At 47.0% G+C, this 27410-nt stretch overlaps 1 protein-coding gene across 5 annotated transcripts in view; it reads right to left on the bottom strand.

Annotated features, from left to right (window-relative positions):
• The window catches only part of HOMER1 (homer scaffold protein 1), a 1117839-nt gene that overhangs the window by 245828 nt on the left and 844601 nt on the right, over positions 1-27410 (bottom strand). For all 5 annotated transcript variants that reach the window (XM_069627415.1, XM_069627411.1, XM_069627413.1 and 2 more), the window contains one exon: positions 708-818. In XM_069627415.1, the coding sequence (XP_069483516.1) occupies positions 708-818 (111 nt within the window). The remainder of the gene's footprint in view (positions 1-707; positions 819-27410) is intronic.

Below are 27410 nucleotides of genomic sequence, written 5' to 3'. Positions count from 1 at the left end.
CAGGGGAGGAATATGATGGCAAAAAGTATGCTGACGAGGCCTACTGGCCCATTTATCCGGAGGATGAGAGGGGTGAATGGGAGGAGTCATGTACTCGACCAGTGGCATACATTCAGAAAAAGGGAGAGGGATTTGTCTTAGGTCTTGTCGGTAAGATGGCCCAGCAGGTTAACACTCGTTGCTGTGTTTTATCTGCAGGTCGCAGGTTCAAAGCCCGGCAAGTCAACTCAGCCTTTCATCCTTCAGAGAATTCTGATTGGGTAATAATAATAATGTATTTAACTATGTGCTATGTAAAGCGCTTTGGATCAAAGTGCTATATAAATATAAAAATTATTATTATATTAGTCCTAGGGCAAGCCAACCCCACCACCTCTTTCGGAGGGACATAAGAAGTGCACAAAAGCGTCAGCCAGTGTGGAGGGCAGCTGAGTCACAAGGACCACTAGTGACCAAGACACTCTAGATTAGACAGTACAGGGCCTCTTGTGACCAAAATAGATGGATTAGGTTGGCATTATGCCGTATGGGAGACTAACTCACACATTTCTTGAATTAATAAAAATAAGATAACTGAGTATTAGCAGCTCTATCTTACAGGGCTGAGATACTGTAAAGTCTGATAGCAATAACAATTATTTCATCAATTGCTAATTCGCTGAAATGTAAAGTTAGAAAAGTAAAAAGCGAAACCTGTTTGTACGTACCTCTTCTTTCTTCTTGAGAGTAGACTCAAGTTCATGTATGGTCTGGTTCAGTTCTGTTTTGTGTGTATGTACAGCATTTGCTTGACTACTTACACACTCTAGCTCAGTCACCTGGGGGAATTAAAACATGTCCTTATTAAAGATGCATACACGTGTAGCTTGAATAGAAAGAGAAAATACAGAAGGCAAAGGGAACAACATTTCAATTGAAAACATGTTTTATTACATGACAGTACGAATTTTATTCCAACTGTTATAGAGACATAATATAAAAGGAAAATATTCAGCTAATGCAGTTTCAACGCTTGGGTTTGTGGCATTGGTATGTTTGAATGTGGTTTGTCACGATGATCTATAAATGAGAGACAGCCAACCGTTTGCCACATGCCATGGTTCCCAGCCATCACAATCCACAAATACTTTCCTCGGATATCTTATCCAGACCGGTGTAACTAGCAGAGACAAACCCACTTATGACAACCACATTTAACAGATCAAATCAACCTTAAAAGGAAGTTATCTACTTGTAACCCTAGTTTCCATCAAATTCATGAGCACTTTATAACTCCACCTATGGACAGAATCTCAGAACACTTGTCATAATTACGATTAATTTAAAAAGTAAAAGTAGTCTTTCCTATCTAGTTTTTAATATATGCTCTCAGGCACAATTTGTGGATATTAATAAGTTCTAAGATCCTCTATCCCCATAAGAAACAATAAAGGATGGAAACATAGGCATTCAATTACAACTAGAAAAGAGAACCCATGTCACTTGAAGTCAACCAGGCTTCTCTAATATACCCTCATGCAGTGCAATGATTTAATTGTTTGTCAGCGCAAGAAGCATAAAGAAGCATATCTGCTTTATAAGATTGATTTTTCTCTTCTTTGTCCAAAATTCTCGAGGGGGTGGCAGGTTGCTTATGGATATAATAAAGATACAGATGACAGAGAACTAGGATTACAAACAAGTAGTTTTTTCTTCTGCATCATGAGAACTTAATTCATGTTCATGAATAAGGAACAGGCTAGCTACCTCATCCCAAGCATTTAGGGAAAAGGCAGGCAAAGTAGCAAACCTCCCACACGGATTTCATTGAAATAAAATTAGGCATTTACTCATGCCTGAATTTAAGCATTATGGACTCGCAAATATAAGTACAGATTTTCATGTTTCTGCCTTACACATTTGCTAGATTGGGTTGTTCTGGAAAACAGCAGTTGCTGCTGCTTTCTCGCTCATGGAATTTACTCAGTTTGCCTAGGAGTTATTTGTTTGTTTTCTCATAACATTATAGGATGAAAGACGCTACCAGGACACGTTACTCATGATACCGACTACGGTTCTCATAGCCCATAAGCCGCTTTCCGCTATAATGATGATATCCTTAATCGGGACATAACTGGAACATGTTCGTCACCAGCATTTATGTTCAAAATTAAAAGAAACAGTGGGGCATATGTGTGTCCGTGGACTCGACTTCACACCGGGGCCTCCCAACTCCAGACCCCCCTCCTTCCCACTGCTGAGCAGAGAAAGAACTGTTCTCTGCAGAGCCATAGATGGGAGGAACTCTGTTGTAGGTGGTCTGAAAAAAAACAACCTATTGGGCTGGTGAGGGGCTATCAGAACGATACAACAATTTGGAGGTTTGCATCAGCTTGCATACAAATTTGCCAATCAGTGGGGATGCCCAAAAAAATCCCATACAGGAGTCGGACTGGGTAATGCATTTTGGCACACTATTTACACCTCCTCTACCTGTTCCCAATGCAAATCAGTACACCAGATCTTATTTTCAATGACCTTTGACAGAGATGACATTGTGTATATGATAAAAAAATCAAGTGATTCCAGAGCTGTGGGTCCAGGAGAACTAAGCAATCGCGTGTTAAAAGCAGACCCAGCGTTAAGGGCAACCTGTTTGTATGTTTTATTTAATAGGTTCTAAAAGATCAGCACTTGCCGTTAACATGGTACGATGCACATGTCATCTTGATTTATAAAAATGAGAGCAAACTTGACCCGTGCAATTACCCCCCAGTTGCATTATTGGACGCAGAGGCAGACATTTTTGCTGCCTTGGTCATGACGGAATTTACTTTCTGGGCGGAATCTGAAGGGACACGAAAGCCATACCAAATGGGATTTAGAAGGGGAGTGGGGTGTCAGCCCTTCCACGGATCATTATTGATTAATTTCAGCACATGATGGGGAAAAGGGAATCCTAGATATTTCTGACACAAGTATAGATTAATCAGATGGGGCGTGGCTTGGCAGCCATGGAGTAGGCTGCACCTCTACTGAGCTCTGTGATCCATTGATTGATCCTGAGAAGCGTAAGCTGCCTGGCAGCAGATCAAGACATTAAAACAGCACTATGGGTGCATGAGGGCGTCTTGAATAATAAGCAAGTACCTGCGAGGAAATCGACCCAGGCGAGCACAAGATTTGAAACTTTGTTGCACGGACCATGAGCGGCAACAATAAGACAAGATGGCAGTGTACTTGGGACAAAGGGACCCATGAGGATGTAAGGAACGAAAGCGGAACCGGCTGCCAAATGAAGCACGATATATCAGAAACTGGAAGAAGACGTGCGCTGTGATACTATAAACACACCCGTACTGGCCAACAAACAAAAAAAGACGGAAGGTGCGGTGCCTATTGGCGAGAGGAGACCGCTGGAGATCACGTGACACGACAGGCAGAGCATGAGGTGGGGGCAGCCGTGCGCGAACAAAAGAACCGCGGTCCCGGCCCTTGCGTGCACTAAGAAATGCAAGGTGGCCCCATGGAATGAAATAGCGGCGCGAATAAGCGCAGGATGTGAGGGGCTGATGGTGAGGCAACCCGCTGGCACAACGGCGTACTGAGGCTTGTGGCTCGCGGGCTGCGAGAGTAGCGCTGGTGGGGAAGAGGACACCACAGGACACATAGACTGCCGCAGCGTGTACTAGCTGTGGCGAGCAAGAAGCAGAGGACGGATGACCTGGAAATAGGCCCACAAGAATAATGGTGCAGCACGTAGGACCGTGCTGTGTGGCGGGGAGAGTTGGTCCGGGTGCGCATGCTGGGAACAAAGATTATAAGGAATCCCGCTCATCACGCGGATAGCAACAGGCGGCAGCCAAACTCAAGTATAAGAGCAAGGGGCAGAACATCACAACGATCGACACGCGAGGGTGCCTGCACTCATACAGAGGCTTAGGGATAAGCCGACAAGTAAGGAGCGGAGTGGGAGTCGGGTGCGGATGGTCATGTGCCCCCTCCTCACCAAAGACTGGCAAGGAAAGGAACTCCTGGAAGGGATGGCATGCCCCCCCCTGAGAAGCTGCGTACAGTGAAGGGATAAAGTACAACGATTCCTTAATAGACGCACTGGCCATCAGAACGAATAAGCCAGTAAGCAGCACGTAACAGAAACACCGGAGTAACAGGCGGGCTGGGGGCAGGGGAAAGCATAACATAAGACATATACTGAGGCCTCAGTAAAAAAGGAAATTGTTGCGGTAGACAAAGCGCTGAGATACAGCTCGAGGCAATAATTACTGGAGAGCACTGGAACTTATAACACTGGATGGGAACACATGATAAGTTGTAGCAGTCAGCCCCGGCGAGGACAGGCCCTAGGACACGAACAGAATGGAGCAATGTCTGTGAGGGGCGGAAAAGTTAAAAGCAAGCAGCCCATGATGGACATATTTGCAAAGTCGCAACAATCGCCCAACACCCCAGTGCAGGGTACGGCGACTGCACCGACAGATGTAGCCACTGCTCGAGAGGATAGCGCAATCCTAACGGCCATAACAGAACTGAAAACCTCATGGGGGGCAGCGATGTTAGACATGAGAACTGCACTGGAGAATAAAATAGATGGAGTGGGAATCGAGGTCAACCTGTTGAGACAGGACGTGAGGGCCCTGGCGGAGCGAACGAGTGGCCTAGAAAGTGCGGTGAAGATTAACACGGACACTAGCGCGAATAATGCCAAAGAAGTCCACATATTGAAGCAGCAGGTGGCTAACTTGTAAAATCGAGCAGAGGAGGCGGAAGGACAGGCGAGGCGCAACAACGTACGGGTGGTCGGGATCCCGGAGGGGGAGGAAGGGCAAGATCCCACGAACTATGTGGAGAACATGATATTACAGGAGATAGGAGCTGGTGATCTCTCCCAAGGGTTTGCAATCGAGCATGCATACAGGGCGCTGATGAGAGGACCGCAACCTGGGGCCCCTCCCAGAGCAATTATAGCAAAAATCTTGAACTACAGAGACTGAGAGAAGATATTGGAATTCTTCCGGAAAGGAGGGACGATAAAAAGAGGATCCGCGACCATCACTGCATATCCCGATTACACCATGCAGGTGCAAAGACAGCGGTATAGCTACGTGGTGATCAAGAGGAGACTGCGTGCAACTGGATACAAATACATGCTCCTGTATCCTGCAAAGCTCAACATTTTCCACAAAGGCAAAGCGTTATTTTTTGACACCCCGGAGGTGGTGGCAACATGGCTGGACGCAAACGGCTGTGCGGAACGAGACGAGGAACGAGATCAGCAATAACACGAGGGTGGTTGGAGGGAGGAGGGAGCCAGTAAAAAGCCAACAGAACTGAGAAACAGAATAGGGTCGGGAGATGTTAAACAAATGACATTTGAACATGATGGACTAGAATATAATCCGTGAAAAGCAGGACGGGCAGCGAAGAAGGCGCTTAGACTGATATATTAAGTTGGAGCTGTTAGCTGGAGAAGGCTTACCCCCCAAGTAGTAGAATAGTTGAATCACCATTAGGGTGATATCTCCCTGCTGAGCCGTAAGTACGGCACTTGCTGGAAAAGGGCTAGATTTGGGGGTGCCTGAGATCGATGAATGGAGCTGGGCAACAGTTGTGGGTGGGTGAGGGTGGGGGGAGATTGCCGTGGAATTTGGGGAAGAGGGAAAGGAGGGAGGGGGGAGCGTTGGAGTTGGGGATGTTGAGGTGTTTAAAGTTGGGGAGTGTTGGGGAGGGTTGAAAGTTTGGGAAACAGTTGGGGTGCGAGCCTACACACTGGAAAACGATATAAGCCATGGGAGACCTTAAAATAGTTACTTGGAACGTTAGCGGGCTCAATAGCTATTTGAAAGGAAATAGGGTTATGATGTACCTGCGCAGGCAGAAAATTGACATAGCCTTGCTACAATTGACATAGACCCTGCAGAGACTCCTTTAACGCAGGAAAAGCTGGAAGTGATACATAAGAAGTGGAGAGGGACTGTTGTGGGGGCAACATATTCAGCCTATGCCAGAGGGGTAATTATTTGGGTGGCACTGCATGTCCCGTTCCAGCTATTGCAATCTACAGCAGAGTCAGATGGGAGGATGGTGGCAATGAAGGGGCTGGTGGAGAACAGAGAGATATACATTGTAAACACTTATGCCCCAAATCAGGGCACAGCGGCATACTTCAGAACCCAATATGGTAAACTCAGTGGGAGTGTTGGGGGGGGGCAGTGATTTGGGGGGGAGACTTCAACTGTGTACTGAACCCGAAAATAGATAGATCGGACAGCAAGATAGATAGACCCACTCCAGCTGCAAAGACATTGCAGTCACTATTAGCAGATTTTGGGTTGGATGACGCATGGAGGTCACGCCATCCGCAGGACAGACAATATTCACAGTATGCAGCCCCTCAGGACCTACATACTAGGCTGGACTATGTGTTTGTTACACAAGTACTAATGATAGAAATAGTGCAAGCAGAGTACAAGGCGAGGGTCCTTTCCGACCACTCGCCGCTGATGTTAGTATGGCAATACCGACCCCCAAGAGCAAGGATACCGACATGGCGCCTGCGAGCAGAGGCGTTGAAAGACAATGGGCCTCATTCCGAGTATGGCGGTAAGGGATAGCGGCCACCGCTAACGAGAGCGGTGGCGGTAATCCCTTACCGCCATACTCCGAGTTCCCTTTGCGCCATGGAGGTTTTAACACCTGCTTTTAGCAGGTGTTAAAAACCATGGCGCTAAGGGACCTTGATGTTAATTACGCCACCGTAATTTACGGTGGCGTAATTGACGCCTTCCCCACTCCCATTATGCCCTATGGGGCAAGAATGGGAATGGGGAAGGGTAAATGGGGATTGGGGAATTACCGCCCCGCCAACCTTGGAATGGGGCGGTAATTCCGCCATCCACCAAGGCGCTGCCAGTCCGGGTACAGCGTCAACCAAGGCGTTAATAGCGCCATTGGTTAGCGCTGTACTCGGAATGAGGCCCAATGTATTTAGGGAGGACATGTGAGAGGAAATAATAAGTTATTTTGAGATAAACACTGGCAGCGTAGAGACAGCGGGCACACTCTGGGAAGCCTTTAAGGTGGTGGTGAGGGAGATAGCCATAGCTAAGTCCAAAGGATTGAAAGGTGGGATCTTGACTGAATTGCAGGGAGCGGAAACGGAGCTAGAAATGGCATTGAAAAGGGGTGGTAATACCAAAGAAGACACTGAAGAAGTACTTGTCCTGCAACAGAAATGCGCGGGATACTGGGAAAGATTATGCAACCTCAACTACAAAAAGTATATAGAGAGACAACATGCAGGAGGGGCTAAACCAGGGAGAGTCCTGGCATGGCTATATAAAAATGAGACCCCTAGACCCACAATCAGAACGATAGCGAAAGGTGATGGGAGCATAGTAGATACTCAAGAAGGGGTTAATCAGGAATTTGTAGATTATTATAGACTCCTGTACGGACACGAGAAAGGAAGCAACAGTAAAGAAATAGAAGACATGTTAGAAGATATTGGACTACCGCAGATTAGTGCGGAAGAGAGCGAGGAGCTAGATGCACCGATTACCCTAGAGGAACTGGAGGAGGTAGTGAGGCAGCTGCCCACTTGTAAGACCCCGGGAACTGATGGACTCCCAAGCTAATTCTATAAAACGTACAAAAAACGAGGCATTTCCCCTGCTTTTAGAGATGCTCAAAGATGCATATGAGGCAGGGAAACTACCGGAATCCCTACGAGAAGCGGTTATTATACCACTTTCCAAACCTAATAAGCCTGGCCGTGACTGCAGCTCTTATAGGCCCTTGTCAATGTTAAATCAGGACAGTAAAATATTAACAGCGGTCTTGGCAAACAGACTGAGGAGGGTCATCAATAAGCTAATACATCCCGATCAGACTGGCTATGTACCCAATAGGAATTTATCAAACAACCCCAGGCGTCTTCATCGAGTCATTGAATATGCTAATGGAGATCCGGGCGAGATGGCGATAGTATCGCTAGATGTGATAAAGGCATTTGACTTGGTCAGATGGCCCTGGCTAATTGCGGCCCTGGCCAATTATGGTATGGGACCGGGATATCTCAAATGGGTTAAGCTATTATACAGCGCACCACTAGCTAGGGTGAAGACAGGAGCTATAATATCAGAGAGATGGCAACTCAATAGAGGTACAAGGCAGGGATGCCCATGGTCCCCCATGCTGTATATTCTGGCCCTAAAAATGGGCAGAGGCAGAAACTATGGTGTGGCAGGAAGTGTGTAAAGGTGGGGGGGAGGAAGAGGCTGGAACCTTACTAGTTTGGAGGCAACTGATAGCTGAACTATTTGGGCCCACACATGAAGAGTCAAGCGACCGAGATCCAACAAGTACTGTTGGAGAGGAATCCCTACTGCAGGATGTAGCAACGGAAAATGAAGGGGAGTGGGCTGGGTGTGGGGGTGGTAATGGGAGAAACAGTGGACATGGGCGCAGCAATGTATATTCAATCATTATTTGCACTGTAAGTTTGGTTTGTGCTGTTTGTTGGAATAAAATCAATAAAATTGTTTTTTTTTTAAAAGTATAGATTAATCACTTGCATTCGATACCATCAACCGGGATACCCTATGGGTGAAATTAAAATCATGGCACATGCCCGCTCCCCTTCTGAATTTTTTGATTGGTTTGTATTTGCATACCACCATGCACATCAGGCTAAACTTGATGGCGCTTTGACAAAGGCAGTCACAACCTTTTGGGGATCAAGGCAAGGCTGTATTTTAGCCCCCTTATTATTTAATTTATATCTCTCAGATTTGGGGGAATGTCTGGTTCCTGCAGCCCTCGCAACTCCACCATTTTTTGCTGTACAAATCCCTAATGTTACACATGCGGACGATATTGTTATGTTTAATCGCACGAAGATCGGCCTCCAGAGAACGATCTACACTTTTGGCAATTTTGCTGATAAACATAATTTGGTAATTAACTAAAAGAAAACCAAAGGTATTCACTTCACAGCTGGGAAAAATCTTATTCAGAACTGGTGGTTGAAGAATTAGAAACTAAAGGTTGTGAGTTTTATAGTGTATTTAGGCTTTTCTGTAACGTCACTACCTAATGAAAAAAGCCATCAAGGTCCTTGTGAGAAAAAAAGGTATCTAGCTAAGCCACCAAATGAGGCACTTTTTATATAAGTGTGGAAAATTGACGCATTAAACAATACGCAAGTTCCATGAGGAAAAGGTAGTGTCCGCCTTGATATATGGGTTGGAAATATATCAATCATTATTTAATTGGCACCTTACCCGCATATAGGGCTTAATTTGGAAGCATGTTCTCTCTCTACCAAAGTGCAAAGGGCATTGGTGCAATTGTAATTAGACTTGATGTCTCTCAACATAAAGACTGTCTGGATTGGTGTGAGACTTGCATGGCCATCTTAAAATAAAAGAGGTTTGGTGATCGCAGCTCGGAGGTATGGCATTATACTCCATCACACCTTCCTGTAAATTTTGTGTCAAAGAATGTGAATCTCTGAAGCATCTTGTATTATTTTGTCAAAAGCAAAATGAGGAAAGAAGCACACATTTTGGCTATTTTGTACATTCTACTAGTTTCATTTTAAGTGACGCACTGTGGGAAAGGTTTTACATTACAGATCCTATTGCTCTGATCTTGGTGTTATTATGGTATGTAAAGCAAATTGGGATTGTGCAATGGATAACTATTTATCAAATTGTATTAGTATTCTATAAATTATTTGTAATGGGAGAATTGTTAGGAGATTTTATAATTATTCATTATTACTGTGTTTTACACCTGTAATTCTTGTTGAATTTATTTTTATTAATGAATTGTGTTGATTAATTTATGTAAGGTTTTAATTGAAAACCATTTTGCACAATAAATAAAAAAATTTAAAAGAGTGTTCTCCTAACACACATTGCAGTAAGCAACAAAGCACTGCAACAAAGGGTTTCTTCTCGTCACACCTCCTCCTCTTCACGAGCCTCACAGACACAGAATCAATGAGGCGAGTGTCCGTGCCCATGATACCCCTGTGGAGTGGCTAATTAGTTTGGCATGTACCCCAATGAGTCACCTTTTCCAGGACCCATGGCTACTATCAGTATCTTTAAAGGGTTTTCAACTCCTCTACCTGCCACTCCTCCCAGTTCCCCTCCCCTCCTACAAATTGGCTCTCCAGCCCTCCTAAAGGAGATACAAAAGCTCATCCAGAAACAAGCTGTAGAAATGGTTCAACAAGCCGACAGTGGTGAAGGATTTCACTCGCGGATCTTTGCGATTCACAAGAACCACCAAGCGGGCCAGCAAATGGTTCTAGGCGTGTCTTACCTCAATCTTTCCCGTACCCGGGAAAAGGTCAAGATGGCGACGCCGGCGCAAGTTGCCGAAGCACTGTCCAAGGGAGATTGGTTGTGCTCCCTGGACTTGAAGGACACCTAATTGTGAAACTGTGCTGTCAGTAGCAGCAACAATAGCACGTAGGATTAGCAAGATGTTCCCATATGGCAACCACACATAAGAGTTGCTGTGATTCAGAATGATGGGGCATCACTTTCAATACAAGGTCCTCCATTTTGGTCTAAACTTGGCTCCTCAAGTTCTTACAAAGATTATGAATGCAGTTGCATCCATTCTCAGGCAGGGGGGACATCACATATGTATTATAAGTTACTCACCATAGTGACTAACGTACTCCTAGTCCATCGTCCCCTTTCCTCCATACTGCATGGCCGTCCCTCACTAGGGATGGGAACAGAACCTTTTTCACAGAAAAAATCCTTTCTCCTTTAAATTTAGCGGCGTGTGGAGGCGTGGCACCAGGAGCGTGCGCTCCTCTGACCCCACTCTCTGGCACCACACCTCAATCCCCTTTTACGCACAGGCCATATTGATCTAAAGCCTAAATACCTTCGTTTTAGGGGGGAGGAAGGAATGCGTATGGAGGAAAGGGGACTATGGATTAGGAGTATGTTAGTCACTACAGTAAGTAACTTATAATTACGCCTACGCCACGTCCACTTCCCTCCATATTGCATGGGCGATTATCAATGATTAGTAGCCCTAGGGAGGAGAGATGTCAATGAACTTAACAAAACAGATTCTTTAGCACTGCTTGCCCGAAAGCCGCGTCCGAGCCTTCACTGCTGTCCAAACAATTGTGTTTACAGAAGGCGGAAGGGGTAGCTCATGTAGCCGCCTTGCTGACAGTCTGCCCGGGCACATGCCTTTGGAAGGCCACTGCTGTAGCCTTTGCCCTGACCGCATGAGCATGGAGATTTGCAGGTAATTCCTTGTTCTGCAGTTTGTAGGCCTCCTGAACGGCAGGCACCATCCACCTTGCAACAGAGGCCTTGGAGGCCTGACAACCTGGCTTCAAACCACCAAATGTGACAAACAGCACATCTGATTTTCGAAAACCCTTAGTTCTGTTCAGAAAGAAACGTCGTTCTCACGTCCAAACAATGTAGGACCTCTTCTGCTTTCGACTTCGGATTCTGTAAAAATGTCAGTAGCACAATCTCTTCGTTGAGATGGAAGGAAGAAACCTCCTTTGGCAAGTACAAAAGGATGCGTGCGCAGCACCACCATGTCTCGATGGAAAGTGGTATACGGTTCAGATGCCACCAGGGCCTGGATCTTGCTGACCCGGGGTGCTGATCTAAGACCCACTGGGAGGGCGGTCTTAATGGTGACCAGTCTGATGTTCGATTATGCCATGGGCTCGAATGGCTTATGCGGTAGCACACCAAGCACCACATTGAGGTCCCAGACCGGATGCAGACACTTGACAGGGGGGTTACAACCTTGTTAAACCTGTGAGGTGACTCTTGACCACTGGGTTAAACGTGCAGTAAGAGATACTGGGCCTCATTACAAGTTCAGCGGTAGCCTTGCCGGTAAAACTGGAAGGCTGCCTTCGAACTTGCAAATTTTACCAGCGCCCGAGAATGGCCAATTACTGGGTCATTCCGGCCCCGCTGGCTCGGGTATTTGCCCATTCGTGGGCGCCGGTAAACAATGCTCACCATTCCCATTTGAGCCCCATAGTGCTCAATGGGAATGGGGAGGCCGGATGCACCGGCACCATTCAGAATGGTGCTGACGCATCCAGCATGATCAGCTCGCGGGTGCCGGTCCGCCCGCCAGGTCCGACTTGGCAGGCGAAAAGGCACCCGTGAGCAGAACTCGTAGTTTGCTGGTCCGGTAACTACGGTACCGGCAAGCTTACCGGTACCGTAGTTACCGGACCGGCAAACATGTAATGAGGTCCACTGTGCGAGTTCCTGTATGCTCCTATGGCAGCCAGGTAAGTACGGCACGTGTCGACCTGCAAACCAGATTCCTCTAGGTGTGTTGAGAATGATAGCACTTGATCGAGTGTGCAACGCATAGGATCTATGCCCTTGTCCTTTGCCCAGTAACAAAACGTGGTCCACTCCTGACCCCTTGTATGATCCGTAGACTTTTGGGACAACTGTAGGTGCTGCAGGGTGACATATTCAGGGACCTGGCTGCTAGGGCTAGCTTCTCGGGAATTGGGTGAACCACTGCCCCACCCTGCTGCACGAGGAGGCAAGGTCCCTGGACCAGAAGAGGAATAGGACCCTGCGCTGCCAGCTTCACAAGCTCTGAGTACCATGATCTGGCTGGCCACTGCAGAACGATCAGAATGAGCCTGAGGCCTGCGCTTCACTGGCCTTACAGATGACTGTGTTTCAGTGGGGTCAAGGGGAACGCATATGCCCAGAGGCCATCCCACTGCAGGTGAAGTGCATCTTCAGTTGATTCTCTGCCCAAGCCCAGGGAGGCAAACTGGTGACACCTCCTGCTGTGTTCTGTGGCGATAGGTCTACCCTTGAAAGGCCCCATCTCTGAAAGATCTGTGCCAGGACCTGTGGGCATAACTGCCACTCGTAGTTGTCCACACCCAGCCTGCTGAGCCTGTTGGCTTCCAGATTGAACTACCGGGGAGGTGGACCACAGAGGGATGTATATCATACTCTATTGCCCACTCCCAGATCTGGATGGCCAGCATACACAGGGCTGGGGATCTGGTGCCCCCCGCTTGTTGATGTAGTACATGCAGGTTATGCTGTCGATCTCAATGTAGACTGCACAGTTCATGACCAGCGGCGGAACGCCCGAAGGGCTAGTTGAATTGGCGTCAACGCGAGAAGGTTGATATGGCTGGCTGTGTCCTTGTCGGACCACAATCCGTATATGCAGTGTTCGCCCAGCAAGGAGTCGTCATGATCGTCCATGCTAACCTGGGCTGGAGGAAAGGCATGCCAACCAAAAGGTTCTCCTCCTGCCACCAAATCCTAGAGGAGTGCCCCTGGAATGGAGACCGTTGCTGCCTGTGAGTCTGTGTCGTGGTTTCACGAGGCCGCTAGGTGCAGATGTATCCTCCTCATCCTCAGCTTCGTATGTGGAATAGCGAGCAGGCACGCTGCCATGAAACCCAGTAAGTGCTGGAAGCACCAGGCTGCGGTTGACGTTATGCTGAGAAAGTGGCCAATCACTGTCTTTAGTGCCCCAATCCTCTCTGCCGTCAGGAAATTTTTAAACCGTCCAAGGAAGACCAGGGTCTGGGTGTGCTGCAGCTGCGACTTGCTCTGGTTGGAGAACCCCAGCTCATACAAGATGTCCATAAGCCTGAGAGACATATCCTGCACAGCACCTGGAGACCCCCCTAACCAGCCAGTTGTCCAGGTATGGGTAGACATGGTCGCCCTCTAACCTGAGAACTGCAGTAACCAAGTTCATTAACCTGTTGAATACCTTAGGGGCAGAGTTCAACCCAAACCGGAGAACCCTGTACTGAAAATGGTGGCCCATCATCCTGAACTGGAGGTAGGCCCGAAGGGGCTGCCAAATAGGGATGTGAAGATGAGCATCTTTGAGGTTCAGGGAGCATTTTCAGTTTCCCCCACACAGAGACTCCGCAATATCCAGCGTAACCATCTTGAACTATTGTAGGGGTAGATAAAGATTTAGGAAGAACAGAGTGAGGACCACTTGCAGGCCTGCCTGGTGGTTCCTCTGTTGCAAAAATTCACAAATAAAATCCTGAGCCTCTCTGCGAGGACGGAACTTCCTCCACTGCCATTCTGTATGAGTGCTAATATTTCTGCAAGGAGAGTCAGTGTCCCGATCTGAGGCAGGGGTGGGGAGGCAGGGGGAGCCATGTGAAGAGAAAGACGGAACCCGTGTGAGACCACTAACCTGATCCACGAATCCATGAAGTAAGCTCGCCAGGACTGAATGTGGAGAGCAAGCCTGCACCCCACTGGAGAACTGTAGACCTTAATGTAAACTTAATTGCTTCTTTTTGTCTGGGGCGGGTGCCTGGGAAGGGGACTGGTAGAAGCCCTTATTTGAGGTCCTTTGCTGTTTATGCCTGTGCAGGCTTGGAGACGTGTCAGGCTGGCATCTCCTGGTTCCTGGAAGCCCCTGTCCAACCTTCCTGAACCTGTCTGTAAGATTTGGGGGCCGGTTTAGCCAGGATGGCCAGCGACTTGGAACAAATCCCCTCCGCCCCTTCGAAGGGGAGATCCAGGATATGTTTCTGTACATCTGGGTTGAATCTGGTGACCTTCATCCACGCTGACCTTGGCATATCAGTAGCAATGCAGATGGCTCTACCTGCCATATCTATATGGCCCACGGTGGACTCCATGATGTCCTTTGTTACTCCAGACTTGAAAGCTGCCTGCTTGTGGACTGGCAGCTCTAGAAGGAACTCTGCAATCTCCCTCCAAAGCCTTTGACTGCGGCCAGCATGGCATCTGCGTTCTCCTGCCTGAGGTGAAGCCCTGCATTTGAGTAAATCTTTTTGCCATAGGCGTCCAAAGTTTTGTCTTCCTTACTCAGCAAGTTTGAGGCCGTTGTGGAAGACATGGAAACCTGCGGGTTGTCATACATGGATGCTGCTGCTATAACAGAGGAATGCAGCTGAGGATGGACCGAGAGCAGCAGGGTGTCCCCCTCAGCCTGCCTGTATTTAACGTCCAAGCGCTTGTTGGTGGGCTGCTTCAAGTGTGGTATAACCCAGCCCTTTTTGGCTAGTGTCTAAACATCCTTTTGTAAAGGAATGCCTGACCTGGAAGAAGATCTAATGGTCAGTACCTCTGCTAGAACCCCCGCCTCACGCAGCTCCTTTTGCAGCTGGGGGATTTCCGATACTCTGCCATGCCAGGCCCGCCAGTCTGTCATGGAATGTTAAGGTATCAGTCTTCCTCCTCGTCTGTGTCAGCCTGGTCCATAGCCCCCTGGTCCTGGGGCAGGGGGGTCTGTGATTCCCTGTTCTGTGCAATCGCCAGGCGGGTTTGCCGGTGGTATTTCCTGGACCTGTGGAGTGGGAGGCAGAGGAGAGTGCACCTGAGTGGTAGGCTGCACTGGCGCTGGAATCAGCAGAACTGGAGCCCGAGGGTACAGAGTGAACACTGGGGCTGGGACCTGCACCGGAGCCGGAGGTCGAGGTGGAATCTTCTCCTGTATTATGCCTTTCAAAATGCCCACCATTTGTGGAGACTTCATTAGCATCATAAATTTGTCAAAGCGCTTCTCGCATGCTGGAGTGGAGCGTTTCTGAGCCATTAGTGCCACAGGGGTCACTGAGGTGGAAGGCTGAGCTATGCCCGTGACGTGCCTGGATTGCATATAACTCGCCTCAGTGTAACACACCGACAATGACAGGACCAGGTAGGTTGTACATCTGGGGGGTATGTATGGGTGCCCAGTCTGACTTAGAAAGGTGTGCCTCCATGCGATGTGCCATTTTGTCAGTCGGTGCCGCCATTTTGTCTTAGACTGGCAAGCCTGGGAACTGCGTGTCTGCCGATGTACTTGCACATGCCTCCACCTATTTGCCTTCCAGCATAGGTTCAGCCCCTTCTGCACCTCGGGTGTGGTCCTGGGAGGCTTACCGCCTTTGGGCATAGACCCAGTAGGGCTCCTGCGTGTATGCTCCCCCCTGGGCTAAGGCCCGGTACCAGAGCAAGACCCCTCGGAATACTTCTCAGTACAAGAGATCTTGGGCCCCTCAGTCCTTGGCCCACAAGGATCCTTGTATCCCTCTGTCGGTAGAGAGTTAGCTCTGGAAGCCTTGTTGCCTTGACTGGATCTGAGTGATCCCTCCCACTTGGGGTCTTCTCAGGGAAGGAATCGCCCTTGCAGGGTGCTGTTTTCAAAAATAGTATACTTATCTTGGGCCTGGATTTCCTGCGCACCTACTCCTTGAGGTATTCGGGCAGAGAACTAGAGAAAAGCTCCCTCCACCTCGCGAGTCGGTTCTTGAGTGATTGAGGTGTAGGCGCATTGGACGCCAAACACCCGTCCCAGCCTTGGTCTTTGCTGAGGCACTTAAGCACTGTGCGTGCTGCTCCGAAGCTGGAAAGGAGCTGTCGCAGGAGGGGTACCTACAGAAGCCCACCTGGGCTGACATGCGCATGGGAAGGGTGAGGCGCCGGAGGCCAGTGTAGAAAAGTAATGGAATTAAAAAATCTAACTGGAAAAAAAGGATTAGTGAGATACTGGATCCCATCAGAAGGTCAAGCGCGTGGCATTAGGAGGGAAAAGGACTCAACCACCAGCGCAGATGAAGCAGGTCCGCTCCTGTCGCTGCGGAATAGAGGACTGAGGTGTGGTGCTGGAGTGCAGGGTCAGGGGAGCACATACTCCTGGTACAACGCCTCAGCGCGTGGCTAAATTTAAAGGGGAAAGGCCTTTTCATGTGAAAATGGTTGCGTTCCTGTCACTAGAGAGGGATACCCATGCATGTGGACGAAAGGGGACGGGACATAGGAGTACCCTACTTGGATGGCTGGTTAATCGGATCCAGCTCTCCAGAAGGGACGGAAAAGTCCAATCAGAGGCTAATAAAAACTGTATTCAACCGTTGTTTCTTTCTCGATAAACCTCAAGAAAATCTTTACTTTTGCCAACTCAGAACTTGGTCTTCCTAGGCATAAGCCGGGACACTCTCTCTATGATTCAGCGACATTTTTGCATCAGTCAACCACTTTCTCTCCAGACCTTGCACCACGGCTCGTTGGTACCAACATTTGCTATGTCTATTAGCATTTTGTGTTCTCACTGTACCTTTTGCTAGGCTCAAGGTGACATCCATGCAGATGCAGTTGTCCAGGTCTGGGATCAAGAAACCGGCAATCAATCTGACCAGATACTTATTCCAAACTCCTTGAAGCAGGACTTTGTGTGGTGGACTCAGGAGACAAATGTCATGTGTGGAGCGACCTTTCGGCCGACCCCTCACTCTATTATGATTACAACAGACTTGTCCATAGATGGGTGGGGTGCCACACTGAAAGCCCACTATGTACGTGCGCAGTGTTCTAAAGTGGAAGGGCATCATCACATAAACTATCTGGAACTTCTCGCCATATCCCTAGCCCTGAATATTTTCAGCTACTACTGTGGAACAGGACAGTGTTGATCAAAACTGACAGCTCCACGGCTATGTTTTATATAAACAAGCAGGGAGGAATGAGTTCTGTACAAGTTGGCAGTAGAAATAGGCAATTGGGTTCTGACTCACAATATTTTCCTCAGAGCAGTTCACCTTCCTGGGGAGGACAATGCTGAAGACAGACAGCGTGGACAGATTAAGCATGCTCGGCACTGCATCTTATGAATGGGAGCTAGATAAAGGAGCACCCGGTATGGTCTTCAGGGCATGGGGTAACCCGAAGTGGACTTGTTTGCCACAAAAACCAAATGTCCCCTATTTGCCCCGGGGACAGACCAGGGCAGATGTAGGGGGTCGTTGGGTGAAGCATTTCAGATCCAGTGGGACAGGCGTTGGTGCTATGTCTTTCCTCAACCCCTCTCTTACAGAGGGTCATTCGCAAGCTGAGGGATTCTCAGGCCTGCACAATGATTCAGATAGCGCCTCATTGGCCAGCACAAGTGTGGTTCTCTGATCTCCTACACCTCACATAGCTAATGCCATTCCGTTACAGATAGGGCGACATCACTTGTTAACAAAACAACCGATGGCAGTGATTCACCCAGCCCCTCACAAACTTTACCCTCTCAGAGTGGTTCCTGAGGAGCTAACACTAGGCCATCTTGGCCTTTCTCAGCAGAACTTACAAATAACTCATAATTCACGTAAGGAATCAACCAGAACACAGTATAAAAGCAAGTGGTCTTGGTTCCGTTTTTGGGAGAGTGAAAACAAAGTCAAACCTCTCATTTGATCTTTGGACAAGGTTTTATCCTTCTCTGCATACCTAGCACAATCGGGTGTACAGGATGATACTTGCTGCATGCACCTGCCAGCTATAGGAGCATGCAGGAACTCAGAGGAGTTGCTATTTTCTTAGGCTAGCCCTGTAGTTAAGCACCATTTGCAAGTATTGACAAGGATGTACTCCCCGATTTCTAGGCCTCATCCAGTTCTCAATGTGGTTCTTGCGGCCTTACCTCATAAGCCGATTGAACCTATGACTTCAGAGGATATTAACTTGGTTACTTGTACAACTGTGCTGTTAGTGGCAGTAACATCAGCACGTAGGATTCGCGAGATCCAACCATTATCTGCTAACAAACCATATACAGTTTTTCACAGAGACAACGTGGTCTTCAGGACGCACTCAAAGTTCTTACCTAAGATTGTGTCAGCGTCTCATCTCAACCAAGAAATTGCTCTTCCAACCTTTTTACCAGATCCTAATTCAAAGGCTAACAAAGTTTTACATTGCCTTGATGTCCGTAGGGCACTAAACTTCTACCTAGACAGAACTGTTAAGGATTTCAATCGGGCGACACACACCTTGGTCTCAGCCTAGTATGCAGCGTTCCCTCAACCCCCAATTAATTAGATTCTGAGTGGATAGAAAGATTTTAAACCCTTTGCAAAGGCATGAAATGACACCCGGAAATGGACAAATAAATAATTAATGTGCGGTTAAATGTGTGAGGCAAATATGATTTCTCCCAACAACAGGAATGCAGAAACACTAGCAAGCACAAGGCAATGGATCAACAAGAAGCATACAATTCAAAAATGAGTGGAAAGTTAGAACATGCTGCAGCCGAATGACACGTTGGAAAGTTGCAATTTTCTCAATTCCCGTTTAAAATGACCCAAGCGGTTTTTTATAAAAACGGTTGAAATACTGGAAATCACAATGTGGTAGTTGGTCTGGGGGACAGATGTAAATTACAGGGACAATATCAAAGTGAAAGAATGGTGGTAGCTGAAGATTTGGATGAGATTTTCGGGGTGGACTGGGGTTCAGTTTTAGGAAAAATAGAGCAGTTAAAATGAAAACTTTGGTTTTGAAAGAAAGGCAAATGTCACTTAAACTAAATTATCTAGACTATATTGTTAAAGAGGAACACAGTAAGCTCCAAGGTTGATTCGCGAGGTCAACCTTATCACCCCAGTGCTCAACTTTTACTGGAAATTAGTTTATTACTCAAAATATAACTAAGGGTTTAAGATTTAGACCAGTCAGAAATGAAAAGAGATGGCACTAGCACTTCGAAATCAAGGACTGGGTGCACAGAGAATTCTAACATGTTTAACAAGTTACCAGGGTATAAATAGGATTGCTTAGAGAGTGTAATACAGGCAAAAGGGTCAAGATGGGGAGACTATGTGTTTCTCTATGATGGGGAGATACTCACATTCCACGCTTAGGTTTGGAATTATGGAACAGCCAACTGGGTCTGGTCACCACACGGCGGGCGCGCCTTGCGAAATCAGCTGGGCAATTCTGGTCATCGGGTGGCAAGGACAGCTGGATGGCAGGGTTGCAGCGGGCATGCAGGTAGTGGGCAGCAAGGTGGTCTGATTTCAGGATGCAAAAGGTACCACAGCTTTTCCCTTTTTTAATGGGATTTGAGTGGTTTTTTTCTAGATCAATGGCCTTGCTGGGACAGGATCAGCAAGCTTTGGCCTTGCTGGAGTCGGTTTAGCAATGCTTTGGCCTTGTAGTGAAATCTGGAATCAGCAAGATGAATGGAGCAGATCAGGAACGCAGCCGCAGGAAATTCAGGAGAGTGTGTGTCTGGAACTCTGTCAACCACTCTTATTTCTAGGGCATGGTGACATCATAGAAGTATACGGTAGGGCAGGCTTAGCTAAGCACGCCTCTAAACCACTGGATTGGTCATGGGTGATAGTTGCCGCCTTCCTCTCAGCTGGTTGGGTTTCAAGACCCTGATGTCAGATTTGTGATGTGAGTTTTACTATGCTCAAAACCTCCCACATTTCATTTTGCGACAACCCAGTTTTTCCATGAATGACACCTTCGTACAGTAGTAGCATTTTAACAAATTACATGAGCAGATTACATATTTTGTGCAGCTCATGATAGTCCTACTCTACAGTTTGTGTGACTCTGTTTCGTCCGTTTAACAGTTTTTGTCATTTTTAGTGAGACATCTTTGGCCTAAAATCCCATAACTTTATACATGGGTGTGGATTACAATTAGGTATGTAAGTATTAAAATTCGCAATAGCATCATGGATACTTTCCTTATAAAATCCAATTCTCTGCCATTTCTATTCCCCATGTGTCAGTGAAGTCTATGACGTCTTAAATGAAAGCCCATAAAATCCCATTTAAACTGTCAACTTTTCCCATTTTTGCAAAGTCCTGTGGCAAAGATAAAAGTATTACAAGTGTTATTTATAAAATAGTCTTTGGAAACAAATGTTCAGTATTGTTCCCCATACATGAGCACAGCTTCCAGGCCATCCCCCTAAGTCCAGGGTTTGTCATGGATTTTTTCTTTGAAGCTTCTTGTAGAAGTCACAGGGAGGTGTGATTTTCTTTTTCACATCCTCTTGTCCCAGAATTTCTATTGTAAGAGTCCCCTGCCAGACCAAAGTCTGATGAGTATGTGAACTTTCTTTGTCTTGGTCAGTCAAAGTTTTCCAACCTAGTACTTATCAGGCTTGTGTCCTGGAATTTTATGGTGTTTCCTTTTGGGCAAAGCCTTAGCTTAGCCAGCAGGGAAAAACCTGTTCTGGAGCTTGTAAAAATCAGCCAATGCAGTTTCATTCCTTTTATTTTATTTTATCCTGGATCAAAACAAACCTGTTGGATGGAACATCCCCTATATGTTTCCCCAGCAACAAACCCCTTTACATTGCTAGGTACAGGCAAGTTTTTGTTCAACATGGTACTTTTTAAAACAGGCATTTTATTTTCTGGTTTGCACCAGAAGCCCATTCGGACATATGGTGAATGTTGCTGGGATTTCTCTTCCATCTACTTCCCAATATTGTTCTGTAGCTGTAGCCAGCTTATTTTACACAAGAGTCTGTACAAGGCAGGATGACGTCGACGTCGATACGGCGGCTGTCGAAGGACATCGACTCGGAGGACGTCGACGCGCAGCGCCCTCTAGAGAAAACATTTTCCGAGGCCAGCAGAGCTGGAAGGAGATATCTAAGATGAGGAATATGTCGGAGGACAAAATCCCTTCGAAAGCTATGATTTTCTTTTCAAGCAGTGATTTTTGACATTTTGTAGCAAAATGTAAGCGTTTCCATGTAGCTGAAGGAAAGCTTTTGCTGATTTCCTCTGATTTGGCTGGCACAGCCTGTCATTCAGGAATAAGACTCTTTCCTGATGGCGCACAATGTGAATATGGCTGTGCATGACAGGGTGTTTTTGATAAAGGTATTGTGATGAAGAACAACAGGGACAAATAGCATCGCAGTGGCATTATTTTAAAGGTGAAATATTCCCTTTTTCAATGGGAACTTGGGTTTGCAGCAAAACAGTGCTGTGTTTTCACTCTATTTCTTTAAGACAAACAAGAACACACCCTAGTAGCCTTTCGCAGGGTGTTCCCTGTTCCATCTTGCCCAATGGCGCTTGGCAAAACAGTGCATCCGTCCTTTTGTTGCTGCAAAATGCAGTTTTGGTGCAATGGTGCTTACAGGAGTCAGCACAGCCCTTTTGCTGGTTCTGCTGCAGTGCAGCTTGGTGATGTAGGGAAGTACTGCTGAGTGGGTAAATATATCCCACAAATACCCCCCATACTCTACTGAGATTCCTTGTCCGAGGGAGAGTAGGGGAAAGTGGGATTCATCAATGGGTCAAAGCAGGGTTCATCAGGTGGGCAAAGCAAGGTCCATCCAGTGTAGTCCTTCCATCATCAGGGAGCGGTACTCCACGATCCTCCCGTTGTCTCTCATATGGAGCGACACCCACAGCTTTCTCTTGGATCTTCCTTTATGGTGTTGAGCGACACCCCCCAGATCTTCTTCGACTTCTCCTTTCCATGTCCAGGTCCTCCTTGGTTATGAATAGGCGCAACCAGTACGAATCTATAAAATAAAGAACCGATTACTAAATTTTCCCACTAACTGCCCCCCCCCGGAAGGATGACAGCAGTGGGACACACATGCATTCAATAATGACAATTGACAATGAAGAAAAACACTCCCTGTTACATAATTATACCTATAAATCTATACGTTCCCTCATGGTTCTTTTTTGTCTGGTTCTTATTCTTCAGATGTCTCCTCTATTTGATTCTCCCTTGGCTCCTCAAGTTGCTGCAAAGTGTGCCTGGGGTGACATCTCTTTAGCTGATTAATATGGACCCATTTGTCTTCTGTCAGTTCGCCTTTGAGGATGCAGATTCTGTAGGTGACAGGTGAAATTTTATCTACAATTACAAAAGGACCCCGCCAGCTTGGCAAAAATGTACGTTCTTTGGTCTGGTTCCTTTGAAAATTGTACAAGTGGACCCTGTCTCCTACTTGGTATTCCTTTTTGGTTGTTTTTAAATCCTATTGAGTCGTCATACCCTCTGCAGATCTTTCCAGATTCCGTTGAGCGTACGCAACAGCATGTTGAAGGTGTTTTCTTAGATTCTTAACATACTCATGTGTTGTTGAGGCATTTATCAGTGTCTGCTCTTGTGTTCTATAGAGCAGATGCTGAGGTAGCACCATCCTTCGTCCAGTCATCAGCTCAAATGGAGACATCTTAGTAGAAGAAGGTGTAGATCTGATGGCCATCAGAACAAGCGGTAATCGGATGTCCCAACTTGGCACAGAATCTGCCACAAACTTTTTTAGAATGCTCACAATTGTTTTATTGTACCTCTCAACTCCACCACTAGAGGACAGCAGTATGCAATGTGAAGTTTCCTTTTTACCCCAAGTATCTCCCACATCTTTGTCATCTCTTTGTTGGTGAAGTGACTACCTCGGTCTGACTCAATCCTTTGGGGTAGGCCAAAATGCGAAAGTTGGTGATCATTAGGGCAGCTGCTGTTTCTACGTTGCAATTTGGGGCCGGGAGACATTCCACCCATTTGGTAAACAAGCATGCTACGGTTAAAATTTACTTGTTCCCCCTAGAGGAGCGAATCACGGGCCCGATGAAATCTACTTGTAAATCTGACCAAGGCAGTGTCATCCCCCTCTTCTGGAGGGGAGCTCGATGTGTGAGTGAAGTTGGCTGAAATTGTGCACACACAAGACACCCCTTCAAATATTGGTTGAGGTCCTGCCCCATTTCTGGCAAGTATGCAACCTCCCGCAAGATTTCTAAAGTAGTGTGAAACCCCTGATGACCGGCTGTAGCCGCATCATGGGCGTGGCTTAGCATCAGGCTTCGGAATGAGGTAGGGACCACCAACTGGTCACAGCAAGATATGGATCTCTATACCAACAAACCTCGTAGATTCGGAACATTTTTGGACATTTCATAAACACCCTGAGGTCCTCTTTCCCAATGTAATCAGTATCCGTCATGGGAGAGTTGTCAGGGTCCTCAATGTGTTGATAACATTTACCAATAACTGGATCCCCTTTTTGTGCCGTGATTAAATCAGCATCTGGGGTCTCCTGACTTCACTGGGCAGTTGAGAGTTCATTGTGAGTATTTGTCTGGGACCTAATGATAGCAGCGACCTGGACTTCCCCCAACAGGGATTCAATCTCGAGGAGATCCCCCTGATGGCTCCCGTTTTGGCCAGCTGATCAGCCAGGTCATTTCCAGTTTTGTCTGTCCCCTCTATTCTGGAATGACCCTTGATCGTCTTCCAATAGATGGTCATCCCACTTAAGGTACCAGATCATCAATATTTTGGATTAGCTTGCCATGTTTGAGAGGTTTGTTATAGCACATAGCATGCCTCTGGTTTTCCAATTAACCAGGTGCTCCACGAACCCGTTCCGGACATAATCTGAATCAGTGATTATGACCAGTTCGTGGAGTTGGTGTTGGACGGCAGTGAGCATGGCCTGATGAACTGCCATCAACTCTGCCACCTGACAACTCTGGGGACCGATTTTGTACCCAGCGGAGGGCTCTGATGCATCATTCCCCCAGGCATTCCCAACGCCGGCCACCAGTTCCTTTTCCCTGTTGATGTCAACATGGTAGGAACACCCGTCCACATAAACTGTGGGCATTCCCTGGCACTTGTCTTCTTCATAGACTTTGTGCAGAGAATTCAGGTAAGCCTCCATGTTGTCCTGGGTTTTGAGACTTTCGTCTTCGAGACAGTTTTCTCTGGCACAATTATGCAAGTCAGCCAGACCTTGCGCGAGGGGACTCTTCTTGTTTTGGTCATATCGGACCTCCACAGGAAAGCCTTGCATTGACAGAATCCAGGAAGTAATTCTGGAATTACTCACATTTCTGTCCCGGATTCTGTCACTTAGGAGGTATTGCAAAGGCTGGTGTAGAGTCTCCACTATGATGTGTTCCCCCTGGATGAACAGGCAGTAATTCTTCAATGCCCACACCGTTGCCAAGAGTGCCTTCTCACAATCGTTGAATTTTTCCTCCACAGAGGATAAAGTGTTACTTGCATAGGAGATTACTTTATTGACCTTATCATGCTTTTGATATAATACTGTTGTCAAGCATGTATTCGAGAACCCTGTCCCCAAGAAGAACTCCTTGTTTTAGGCAGGGCAAGCTAGACAAGGCGCTTGGGAGAGGCTTCTTTTGAGTTGCTTTACTGCCTCAGCTTGTTCTGGACCCCACTCCCACTGGACCCCCCCCTTCAACAGATGGATCAGGGGTCTTGTGATCTCTGTGTAATCCTCAATGAACTTCCTACTGTAATTAGTCAGTCCAACAAGGCTTCTTGGCTTACGCGGAGTTTTGGGGTCTTCCAGTTTTAGGAGTGCTTCCACTTTCTTCTCCTGGGGACAGAGACCCTCAGGAATTTTCTCGTGCCCCAGGAAGTTGACACAGGTCCTACACCACTGTGGCTTTTGGAAGGATAGTTTCCCCCAAGTCGGGCATGGCCTTATGTAGAAAGATGAGGAATTTGTTGCCGGAGTTGATGTATCCAAAGGGAGTCTGGGTCCACATGTACTGCTGCTGCCCAAAGGTAAAGGCCAGCTTGTATTGGTCCTCCCTACTGACAGGCACAGTCCAGTACCCATTGGTCAGGTCAATGGCAGTGTATATCCTGGACCCCTGGATCTGGGCCAGTCCTTGGTCAATGTATGGGAGAGGCCATCGGGACATGTGGACCCGTTTATTTAGCTCCCTAAGGTCAGCACAGAGTCTCCACTGACCGTTCGGCTTTAAAATCCCCAGCACCGGATTATTAAAGGTGCTGTGGACTGGACGAATGATTCCACCAAGGTTTTTGATGATTTCCGCCAGGGACTCCATGGATGCGAGAGGCAAGCGGTATTGCTTCATAAACACTGGAGTCATTCCAGGGTCCATGTGAATTGTTGTAGTGTGGATTCCGGTGCGACCACGGTCATACGAGTCCACCGCAAAGAGATCTTGAAAATCTAAGAACACCTGTTTCACCTTTTGCTCTGGAGTCTCACAGGCATCAGCTAGGTTGACTCGCTCTTCAACCATTTGCCTGAAGCCTGGAAAGACTTCAGGTTTTGCTATCTCTGTGGCCTCCTCCAGCTGGGTGGAGAGGTCCCTGGTTAGACTATTGACCTGGACAGAGGGTTTCAGGTAGGAGATGCTATAATTGTGGACCTGGAAGATCACCTCATCCTGCCTGATGTCACAGGTCACCTCTTCCTCACTATAAGGGCAGGAAGAGTACACCAGGAAATTCCCCCCTTGCCGGGTGAAGATCCTGTCTGGTGGTAAATCATTGTCACTATCTTTGTCAAAGCAGTCATTGGCGATTGGTCCTATCAGTTCATTTCCTAAATCCATGGAAAAATGTCGGTCATCAACCGCCATTCCAATAATGGTGCCTGCGCCCAGAGTGATACTCCTAAGGTCGCTGTTATCCATCAATATTGGAATGGTGTGTGTTCTACATTGACTTATGGTGTTGGGTTTATCCCCAACCCCTGCTTTTGGAGATGGGCGTTGAGGTGTACATATGCGTCAGGATTTTGCAGTTTCTGTCATCTTTTAATTTTTAATTCAAGTGGAAATAGTCGGGTCCGTCCTAAAATGGTGACCTCCTTTCCAATTTGAACTTCAACTGCATACGGCAGCAATTGGGCTGACCGAAATGCTTTTTCTGAATCATCAAAGTCCATGGGATTGCCCCCTAGTCGGGACCAGGCTTTGTAATGTATCAGGTCCAAATTAATGGCAAAACGATTGAGAATGTCACTGCCTAATTAGAATGCAGCATGGACATCTCACACGACCCAACAATTATGTTCTATGCTTTTATTTCCTATAGAAATTTTGAGCATAGACCTGCTAGGCAGGAGATGTTTGTAATTTGGAGTTTCCAGGCCCATTTCCCACTTTTCAATCAATTTAAATGTGGGAGTGGCTGGATCTTTTGGGAGCTTTTGGAACATGGCTTCGCTGAAGATGAAGCTCTTACCGTTGTTCACGCATACTCGGGCGAGAACATCCTCCTTCCCCTCATTTAACTGAATAGGGATGAACAACTGTTCTCTAATTTTCTGAATGTCAGATAAACTTTGAGCTGGTTTCTCATGACTTTTGACTATAGAATTGGAATTTTCAGATTGTGAATCCGTATACAATTTCAAAGTATTTCCTTCCAGTGTGGAATGCCACCTAGAACTGGAAGGAAGGTGGATTTTCAGGAATGGAGCGGAGTTCCCATCACCAGTTTGTTGTCCTACAGCAATTACTGTCCCGTCAGGTATTTGATTGTTCTGGAAATGAAAATCAATATGATCAGGTTTTTGTTCAACGATGTGGCATGTGCCATTTAAACTAACATGGTTGACACTCTGTTTTAATTTTATTGGCCTGTTAGTCTGAGTCCAGAGGACCTTGTTCACACAATCTATTAGGGGGGACAACCTACGCAGGGTGTCATTCCCTAGTAGGCAGGGTGTTCCCTCTGGTGTCATGACTATGACCAGGTGTTTCACTTTGTGTCGCCCAATTTTTATTTCCAAATCCACAGTGCCCTCGACAGGAATTTCATTCCCGTCGTAGTTCTGGAATTGTCTAGGAAGAGGG

The sequence above is a fragment of the Ambystoma mexicanum genome, chromosome 6p (assembly GCF_040938575.1).
Source record: "Ambystoma mexicanum isolate Mex_15411 chromosome 6p, UKY_AmexF1_1, whole genome shotgun sequence".
In the NCBI taxonomy this organism is placed as follows: domain Eukaryota; kingdom Metazoa; phylum Chordata; class Amphibia; order Caudata; family Ambystomatidae; genus Ambystoma; species Ambystoma mexicanum.
This window is presented reverse-complemented; position numbering and strand designations above follow the sequence as displayed.